Source organism: Enoplosus armatus, unplaced genomic scaffold, assembly GCF_043641665.1.
Source record: "Enoplosus armatus isolate fEnoArm2 unplaced genomic scaffold, fEnoArm2.hap1 Scaffold_85, whole genome shotgun sequence".
NCBI lineage: Eukaryota > Metazoa > Chordata > Actinopteri > Centrarchiformes > Enoplosidae > Enoplosus > Enoplosus armatus.
The window spans coordinates 21,690-32,729 of NW_027261277.1; the positions used below are offsets into that span (position 1 = coordinate 21,690).

The 11,040-nt window shown below is 42.3% G+C and overlaps 1 protein-coding gene across 1 annotated transcript; it reads right to left on the minus strand.

The window, feature by feature from the left end:
• Nucleotides 1-2,560: 2,560 nt before the first annotated feature.
• LOC139307323 (NLR family CARD domain-containing protein 3-like) lies at nucleotides 2,561-7,150 on the minus strand (the record flags this gene model as incomplete). The annotated part of the gene is made up of 7 exons (XM_070931137.1): nucleotides 2,561-3,120; nucleotides 3,283-3,329; nucleotides 3,643-3,816; nucleotides 4,010-4,183; nucleotides 4,293-6,102; nucleotides 6,757-6,988; nucleotides 7,072-7,150. Coding segments are annotated over 7 exons (3,076 nt in total), but the record flags the coding sequence as incomplete, so codon positions are not given.
• Nucleotides 7,151-11,040: the final 3,890 nt, after the last annotated feature.

Sequence of the window (11,040 nt, forward strand, 5' to 3'; positions counted from 1 at the left end):
CAGTGTTCTTACTATACTTACTATAAGCAAGCCACTGATTTTAAAACGGGGGAAACTCGGTTGATTTCCACGCTGCCTTCGGTGTCTTTGTGAACTAGTGGAACCACTTTGTTCTACCTATGTTGTAAACGAGTACCACGTCAAATGATTAAAAACCGAAATATTTTACTATTTTCTTCACACATACTTAAACAGCGTGACCGAGATAATCTAGCCAAAACACACTTAAAAAATAAAAAAAAAAGGCATTCCACAGTGTGTGTCCCGGTTTTTGCTCCAGTTTTGCTCCATTGCACAATTTGTTCATTTGTTTTTGTTTTTTTTACTTTGACACAGTATTTGTGATTTCATACATTGTACATGTTGTACAGAATCTAGTTACTATTTACGTGCAAGTCATTCTGCTTATTGAAAAGTTTTGACACAAAATAATAGACTGTGTTGTAGATTATAATAAGAATAATATATAGCACACTTAAAAGTGTCATAGCCAAAGTGTTTACCTGGAATAATGATATTAAACATGATGGGGGGGAAAAAAATATTATAGTCTGTCACAACTCACACGTGTTCACTTTGATTTCTTTCACCGGTGTATCTCACATGGAATTATGGGTGACTGTGTTATACAAACTGGATGTGTAAATAAAACCCATTCGCTTTGGCATGACAACGTCGGCCCTGGTGGTGTGTTGTCTCTCCGGTCGGGTTCGTAGAGAGCTGGTAGAAAAACAAATACCTCAGACATGACAGCAGACGGTGGTTCTTCGTGGCGCTTTAATCACAGCGATTAGCACCGCTTCTCCAGTTTACTAGGTACACCTGTCTGGTACGTTACCAGTAGTTATCCATGCTGAGATTAACTGGTTCTTGGCTCCCTGTTGACCGCTGTCACCTCCAAGTTCCCATCAAGTACCGTGCAGCCAAAAGACCCAAAAACCACCCTCATCTTTAACAGTTTGTTTGTCATGGTATGAAAATCTCACAACATAAGGGCTCTGTTCTATTCAGGTCTTCCCAGTAAGCCATGACAGTGTGACAGCGATCTCAGCATGAACAATGTCAGGATCCTGAAACTGAAGCAGCTAAATGGAATTCAGCCGTCATGCGTTTTATTATTTACACCTGTGCTTTCCCTACTCTCGCATGTCAAAATGTCTTCAAATTGAAAAAGGCCCAAGATGCAGGATGATAATATACTTTGGTGGCGGGAAATTGCCCAAAACCAGTTGACATACATACTGGGCTTTCAATGGCTCGGGGACAGCTGCCCACGAGAAGTACAGCCAAGCTAGCCAATACGCCAGTGCAGTTCATCGCCACACACTGCATACTGGTATCAGCCTCCAAAAAGGACTACAAAATGTTGCTATTTGAAGCAAATATGCCTCTCATACACATGTATAGACACTTTTCATGGGAGAAAAGCACCTGCAAGTGTCAGTAATAACATTAATGATGGTTCGGCTCCATCACGTTCTTTCTAACGAACATGCAACTGAGAATTCCCCTGGTGAACCTGGTATTTATTAGCTATTCCTGACGACTCTACCTGCTCCCGATAATGGTTTTAAAGTAAAACTGAAAGCTTGACTCTGCAACAGTGTGTCTGTCCACTTTTACATCCTAAATATCAGCGGATCTCTCTTTTAATAGCACCCAGAAGATCTAAAGTAACTTTGTGTTTTCACTTAAAAGGACTTGAATTATTAGAGCGGCAAGCAGAGTTCAATCTTTTAATTTTGAAAAAAATAACATCTGTACAATGATTTTTCAGAAGTGTTGGCATCAGGAAGGCAGAAGGTTTAAGTACGTGTTTTTAAATGCCAAATTTAATGGATAAAGGGAGAGTACATGGAGTATAATAGAATAATTCAACAGCAACTTTGATGAAATGTGACAACCCCTAACACAAAAACTGGAGGAAAAATACATAGTGCTTGGTAGAAGATGTTTCATTACCTGCCATCCAGTCTCAAGATAGTCTGGGAATTCACTATACTTACCTCTTGAAGCCCAGTGCCATTACAAACTAAAAACCTGTTTTGAAACCTACACCAGGGATTTCTACAAATTGTCCCGTGGTCCAGCCCTTCTATATTACACATTATTCACACATATATTTACACACATTATATCACACACATATTTAATACACTTTACACTAAGCTGTGGTCGAATAGTCAAAAAAGAAAATTACATCCTATGTCTTTTCCTTGACCTTGATGGAAAACGTCATGAGGTCAAGGAAAGATGTGAAGGAGAATTCATTGGGACTCCAGGAAAAGACGGCCACGGTGCTGAGAGAATCCGACTGCGCTTACGCTAGATTACGTAATTATGCGACGCCGGATGTTATTGACATGGGTCTGCCGTGGCCGCTTTAAATGTTGCTGCTGCAAGGAATTGTGGGACGGCTATATCCCCTTTCCCTTTGTTAACGATTGTCCAGTGTACCTTATGCTAAAGGCGATAAGACAGGAAGCACTGGAGCACCTTTCCTTAGCATTTAGAGAATTCGTCCAGCTCTTATTGTGGCTGCCACTTGGATACTTCCGGGTCATTCCGGACTTCCTGTTTGAGCTGCACACAGAGAAATTGATGAGTCACACTTTTCAAACTCAATCCCAAATGCGGGATAGAGGGGTTCGGTGAACGTGCAGTGGAAGGTGTGGAGGTGGATCAGTGTGTCAGAAGAGACTCTGTAGAAGGACAGAGCGCCAGCAGGCCAGTCCAGATACACCGCTACTCTGCCGGCATTAAAGAAGGAGTGGCTGGGTATGACTGCTCTCCTGTTTTTGTGACAGGCGGAGTAATTATTATCGCAGCGCAAAAGACTCCAGGACTTGTCATTCTGTCCGATCCAGCAGTCGTCATTTCGCCCTTTCCTTTTGATTCCTTTGTATGCCACTCCAATATTGACCCACCCTTTCCAGTCCACCTCCCAGTAACAGCGCCCAGTCAAACCCTCTCTACACAGAACCTGCTTCCAGTGGTGAAATCGCTCTGGATGGTCGGGGTACGGCAGCTTCTCCAACACCTCCGTCACCTTTCTGTTGTCCTCAGACAGAGAGAGCTTACTGTTTGCTGTGTTTGGGTCCAGTGTGAGTTCACAGGCATCTGATGGGGAGGATAAGACGAGGCATCATTTTACGCCTGTTCCATTTCTAATAAATGTTTGGCAAACACTTCTATGTTATATTATATCAGCTCACATCCTCACAACAAAAACTGGAATAGCGCTTTGTCATTACGAATCAAGGTAGAAAAACATGCGCTTACACTTTCTCGGGCCTGCCTTCAACCTCTTCACTCCACCGTGTTCCACACTGGGGATGACAAATACGAGTCAAATAAACACATTCTCATTCATTAAAAAATGAGAAATATTTTTCATGCATCACATATATCCACAAGCATATGTTAAAAACATTGCCTCCATTAACCACAAACAGGTAGAGGGGCATGTGAGACCCTGGGAGTTATGTTGACCTGTGTATGACTGGTTTGAAAAGATCAGTAAGAAGCAGATTAGAACAAGTATACTGTGACATATTCCTTTTTTACAATGGCTCGATAGGCAACTCTAAAAAATGGAGGAATAAGTGGAAATTACCCGTCTGGTGGTAGGTCTTTCCATACCTGAGAGTAGTCAGTTGCAAGCGTGGATCTTCCAGGGCAGCGGAGAGCAGCTCCTCGCCTGAGTCCCCTGGATGGTTGTAGCTCAGATCCAGCTCTCTCAAATGGGAGGGGTTACAGCTCAAAGCTGAGGCCAGGGCAGCACAGCCTTCCTCAGTAATCAGACAGCCTGACAGTCTACCAACACACAGGGAAAGCAAGCAAATAGCAACACATTCTTTGGCTTTGGTCCACTGAACCCTAAGGAGTTTCTGCGTCCTAGCCCTAAATGTAAGTCGGTGTCAGGGATGAGATTTTAACCAGTAAGACTTACTTGACAGAGGCTAGGTAGTATTGCAAACAGTTATTTTTTAGATTAAAGGACACTGACCTCAGAGTTTCCAGTCTACAGTGTGGACTCCCCAGTCCAGCAGAGAGCAGCTTCACTCCTGAATCCTGCAGATTGTTGTTACCCAGGTCCAGCTCTCTCAGACTAGAGGTTTTGGAGCTAAGAACTGATGCCAGAACTTCACAGCTTCTCTCTGACAAGTTACAGCCATTTAGCCTGAAAAAAAAGAAAACGGGATGACAAACACTTTTTATTTTAGTTCCTCCGCTGTAAAAGGAATGTCTGGTTTAATATATCCACTTTATTTGCTTAGCAGTGCTCCTACAGAGATATTTTGGAGACTTGGACTACTGGCAGCAGCCTCAGGAGACCTTCCTCTGAAGCAGAGTACTCCCTCAAGTCAAACACGTCCAGGTCTTTTTCTGATGACAGTAAGACGAAGACCAGGGCTGACCACTGAGCAGGAGACAGTTTGTCTGTGGAGAGACTTCCTGAGCTGAGGCACTGCTGGATCTCCTCCACTAGGGAATGATCATTCAGCTCATTCAGACAGTGGAACAGGTTGATGCATCTCTCTGGAGACGGATTCTCCCGGATCTTTTCCTTGATGTGCTGCACTGTCTCATGATTGGCATATGAGCCACATCCTGTCTGTTTCAACAGACCTCGTAGAAGAGTCTGATTGGCCACCAGTGAAAAACCCAGGAGGAAGCGGAGGAACAAGTCCAGGTGTCCATTTGGACTCTGTAAGGCCTTGTCCACAGCAGCCTGGAAGATAGTTTTTTCAGTTGATCTGAATGTTAATAGCTTAGGCCACCAGCTGGAGCTTGATCGTGGTTCTGACAGTAGATTGACACCAGTGTTGATGAATGTCACAAAGACATACAGAGCAGCCAGAAACTCCTGAAAGCTCAGATGGACAAAACAGAACACCTTTTCCTGGTACAGCCCGCACTCCTCTTTAAAGATCTGTGTGAACACCCCTGAGTAAACTGAGGCTGCCCTGACAACAATGCCACACCCTATCAGGTCTGATTCATAGAAGATCAAGTTGCCTTTCTGCAGATGCTCAAAAGCCAGTCTTCCCAGAGACAGGATGATCTTGCTGATCTCGGCGTTCCAGGGTGGATCTGTCTCAGCTCCTCCAAGATACTTCACATTCCCTATTTTGGACTGAACCACCAGAAAGTGGATGTACAAATCAGTCAGGGTCTTTGGTAACTCCCCATTTTCATTTGTTCTCAAAACATGGTCCAGAACTGAGGCGGTGATCCAGCAGAAGACTGGGATGTGGCACATGATGTGGAGGCTCCGTGATGTCTTGATGTGGGAGATGATTCTGCTGGCCTGCTCCTCCTCTCTGAATCTCTTCCTGAAGTACTCCTCCTTCTGTGGGTCAGTGAACCCTCTCACCTCTGTCACCATGTCAACACACTCTGGAGGGATCTGATTGGCCGCTGCAGGTCGTGTGGTTATCCAGAGGCGAGCAGAGGGGAGCAGTTTCCCAGCGATGAGGTTTGTGAGCAGCACATCCACTGTGGTTGGCTTTGTAACGTCGGTCAGGATCTCAGCGTTGTGGAAGTCAAGAGGAAGTCGACACTCATCCAGACCGTCAAAGATGAACACAACCTTGAACTTGTCAAATCTGTAAATTTCTGCCTCTTTGGTCTCAGTAAAGAAGAGATGAAGAAGTTCCACCAAGCTGTACTTTTTCCCACTCAGCAGATTCAGCTCCCTGAAAGTGAACGGAAATGTGAATTGTATGTGGTGGTTGGCTTTGTCTTCAGCCCAGTCCAGAGTGAACTTGTGTGTTAAGACTGTTTTCCCTACGCCAGCCACTCCCTTTGTCAGCACCGTGCGGACCGGATGATGATCCCTGCCAGGTAATGGTCGGAAGATGTCTTCACACTTGATCATTGCTTCTGGTCTTGATGGTTTACCGGATGTTGTTTCAATCTGCCTGATCTCGTGTTCGTCATTGACCCCTCCACTCCCTCCTTCTGTGATGTAGAGCTCTGTATAAATGTCATTCAGAAGTGTGGGGTTTCCTGCTTCTGCAATTCCCTCAAAAAAGCACTGGAACTTCCCTTTCAGGTGGGATTTGAGCTTTTGTCGGCATATAGGAACGACAGCTTCTGGAAGAACAAACAGAAAAAATAAAACCAATGAGCAAATGTGAAAGTAAAACACATTACTGAATGGATAGCCATGAAACTTGCTAAAGTACTCTTTGATGAAGATAGTGACCGTGGCAAACATTACCTGCTAAACATTAGCATGTTGATATTGCCATTGTGAGTATGTTAGCATGCTGCCATTAGCATTTAGCTCTAACCCTCGTGTGTCTTTGTACAGCCTCGCAGAGCTGCTAGCATGCCTGTGAACTGTAGTGATGCCAGCTGATATTGATAATTGATGATATTAACTTGTGCAGCGTTTGTCGAAAGCCACTTTAGCATTCTGAGTGTCAGAGTCAGCCGTTACAACCTCAAACCATTTTGTCAGACAGTCCAGGTTCAAGCCCACTTGAGTCAGTTCCCATGATGCACCATGTTGGCTGGCCAAATCCAGCGGCAGAGCCACATTTCACTGGTTTCACTATTAATGCAAAGGTAGGATTTCTTTGCAATGATTGGGAGAGCTGTCTTTGGTGGAGCCAATAACAAATTGTTGTCATTAGTGATTGTAGGTTTCACTTCCTGTTGTATATAAGCGATGTCGCATAGTACATATCTATATCACTTCCTATTTGCCACCATTTCCTCTTTACGTCATATTAAACCTCTTACTGCTCTGCAGAGAGTCAGCCAGCTCCTCTCGCTTCATTCTCCTCAGGAAGTGCAGTGTGATCGAGAGAAGGGCCTCTCTGCTGCTCCTCCTCCTCTGCTCCTCTTCCTCACTGTCCACCAAGTCTTCCTTTTTCTTCTGACCATCCAAATCCTCGCCGTCATCTGGACTGAGAGTCCTCTGAAAGACTTTCAGCTCATTCTTCACAAACGTGATAGTGGTCTCTTCGAGCAGCTGCAACATAACAACATTCATCATTTAGTTGATGACTGCTATCGCGTTGCATTTCGTTTTTTTTCTCCATTGCATTTACAAACCATAAACGTGGACTCCAGATCAGTTTGATGCTTCTGGACAGGGTCAATACTGCTAGCTTCTGATCCCCCCTGGTGGACTCTGAAGACATGACATATACAAAGATATGTAACAACACACACAGAACACATATTTTTAGAATACACGGAATACAAAATTACATCATATACCGTTACACAAAATGCCTGAAATGTAGAATGGAATTTTGTACATGTATACTGGCAAAGTGTCATGGAGGTACATTTTATACTAAAATGTTGACACTGCACCGCAATCCTCTACTGGATTGTCAATAGCAAAGTAACAGATGACGTGTTATTTTAATGCTTAGCAATACTTACATATCTTCACATGCATGGTGCTGATCTTTAAAATCAATCAGGCCACCCATTGAATGGTCATTCATGGACACGCAGCTGGGTGAGTGCGGTCTCTCATCCTGGTTGCTGATTGACAGAGGGGGGCAATCAGACCAATTTTATTTCTCAAGTCTAGTTTATTACTTTATTATCAGTTGTACATTTTTACCTTTATCCCCTCAGGAAGGTAATAAAGGACGAAGTAGGAACAGCAAAGTAAATAAGCAACTCTCTTTTTTTTCTGTACAAAAACTACCCGCAAAGTTCCATTAAACAATAAATCTGAGCCCCACATTGCTCTATACCCTCTGCGCCGCACTCCACTGATCACTTATCGCGAGGAAGTCTTCTGTGGCTGTCGAGGGAGCCTTCTTGAAAAGTCAAGTCCGTTTTATTTATACAGCCCAAAAATCGCAAAAGTGTCTGGTCTGAGAAAATAACCCTCATGATGTCAGAAGATCTTGACTTGGTTCTGAGACCTCAAAATTGTAACAGAAAGCCCGTATTACACACTAGGGGCCGTGAGTTTAGAAGATGTGGTGCTACTGAATTGTATTATGGGAGATGTAGGATTCAGTGCTTTTGAAGCTTGACCCATCCTAAAAGGGCCTAAAAGTCAGGACATCTCGGTCTCTGCCGCCTCAATTTCCACCATTCCTTTTTTGAAAATCTGTCTTGGAAGCCCTCCAAATCTATGGAGACGTAAACCAAGATGACTGGAGTGCCCCTTTAATGACTGACAGTATATATACTGTACATGTGTAAAGGGGAGCAAATGTGGAAAAAGCTACTCAGTAACACTTTGATACTCATCAAACGTACCTCTTTCCCAAAGGATGGCGTCGACCTTTAAAATCAATCAGGCCACCCATTGAATGGTCAGTCACGGACGCACGGCCGGGCGAGTGTGGTCTCTCATGCTGAATGCTGATTGACAGAGGAGGAGGAGGAGGAGGAGGAGGAGGAGGGTGAGAGGCGAACATGGTGGTTAGACCAGTACCAGCCCTTACCAGTATTTGATTTGATTTCTTTTGGCCACCTGGGTGATAGAAAGCGAGGATGAAGCATGACCAGCAGAGCGTGAGGTGAGTAAATAAATCAGTTTCATAAATTGGGCAGTTTGGGACCTTAGAGACTTAATTATTTAAATTAACATTGTATGTGAGGAGGAGCAGTTTTGGAAAGCAGCATGTTGGATCAGTGTGCTGGATAAACCCCTCACTACATCCGTAAACCATGAAGAGCTAGAGCCTCTGCAAGGTGTGTGTGTGTGTGTGTGTATTTTGCTAACCTGAATCTTCTGTTTATTTCAATGACCCGTATTGTTAACAATTGATGAAATACACCTTTTCTGGGGTGTTTGGGGGGGTCATTAACTTTTTTCAGCATTTCAGTTTTATACTAATGGACGTTTTTTTTCCATTGTTACACTCTTTGCTGTATCTTCACAGTAAAGGTTTGTAACAGCTTGGTGTGACGGATGAATTTAGAGACTTAGATCTAAGCCGAAACCGACCAATCTCACCGGTTACTGTTGAACCAGGGGACACGACAGGACCGGGGGGCCTGAACCGCATAGTGCCTGGACGCAATTTCCTGATTTCAAATCTACTCCAAGCACCAGCACCAGCACAAGCAGTCAAGCGTCTCAGCTGCCGTTCACAAGGTCAATGATGCTGAATCCACGGTATGTTTCTTTCTTTTGCTCACCACTAAAGGGCGCTCTGTAGCGAGTAGCTGCAACCACATAATGTGCACATGCACAAACTTCAGAGGCCAACTCCAACCACAGTGTACAGTTAAACATTATTGCATAACTTGTCAAAAACATTTTGATAGAGGTCTTGAATAGAATAATCAAACCATATACCAAACTATAAAGATATGTTGTCAACTGTAAAATAGTCCAAAGTCCAAACTCAACTTTACCTCATCAGAGTCCACATATCACATATCTGTTAAAATTTAACTGAATCATCTAAAGTGCAGCCTTTCTCTTCGACATAATCGGCCTCTTAAGAATTACATAGTTAAAGAAAAAGGTAGTATTATTAATGATATAAAAAGTGGACCACAGTACCTTTCCATGTTGAAATGCTGCTGCTGAGACAGTAAGTGAAAGTAAATGGCAGAGAAAGAAAGAAAGAAAGGGAGATTAATCATTAGCATAATGTGTCTGAGAACAAACAAAAAAAAACACTAGAATTTAAAATAATGTGCATCCAAGAGACATCTGAGAAATAAATGATAAAATTAGATTTTTTTTTTTTTTACTGTTTATAGGTCAACAAACCGATACACAAAAATACACTGAAATCAAGGACAAACATTGAAGACTGAAATGGAATTCCCAAAGTTAGCAGAGTTGCACTTACTTAAGTTGTTCCCATGAACGTTTGAAGCCGCATCGTGTGACTTGCGTCTTCTCCAGGGTTCCCCGTTGAAAGTGTTAATGCCGTTCTGGGCTGGACTGTATTATTGCACACGCATGACCTTCGTAGCAGTGTGCAAACCAGTTGTTGTCTGGCAGGGAGACCACAGATCAGGCGCTACAGGTTTTATTATGGTGACATTGAATCATCATCACCACCACCACAACGCAGCCTTAGAAAGGATTTACCGCCAATAAACGTCCAAACACCTTAACTGCTTACGCTGGAAGATTACAACTCTAAAAGCAGAAAGAGAAGAAACATCTCAGGTCATATAACTATTTAAACCAAATCATTATTGTTGTTGTACTTATGTAAAATGTGGTATACAAAAATACCACATTTTACATAATTTGACATCAATTTATATAATGAATTATGTGTGTGTGAAAGTGTTTTTAGATGATGATGATTAGTATTATTATTAATTCTGACTTTATTGGTCTTCTGTACTTACCAGAACCAACCAAGCCACAGAGGAGCATGCGGGCCTTCTGGCACTACTGGATACATCTGTATGGGAATTAACCCACAATTTCTGTAGGATTGGATGGGTTCAATATCAGCTTTAGCAGCGTTTAGACCTTGTAGACAGAAATTCTCAAATTCATTTTTATGAAGTAAAAAAAACTGTAATGATATATTTAAAAAAAACAACATTTGAAATTAAGACTAATTCAGAAAATATTTATTTTTGACTGAATTACTAAATGTAAATACAGTAAAATGGATAGAGAACATGATTCACTCTATGAAATAAAAATGTATTTCACGTGCAGTACTACATACAACCTCACACTGTAAAGAATACTCCATTACAAGTACAATTCCTGGCATTAAAATGTGACATAAGTAATTAACTAATTACATTAGCAAAATGTACTTTAAGTGTGGAGGGTATTCGCCTGAGAAAATAGCCCCTGTGTATATTATACTATATATAATTGGATTATTATTACAGATGCATTAATGCATACATAGCAGTTTAGGTGGAGCTAATTTCAACTTCTTTACACATTATTTTATGTATATATTGAAACGTAAAACACTACCCTGTTGTACAAAGTATGCCTATCTCTATCTTAAACATAGCATATACTTTATCACTTTAAAACATTTCGGAGTAATTAGAGAAAAAAAAAAACATCAACTGTATAACCTATGTGCTCAACACAGTCTG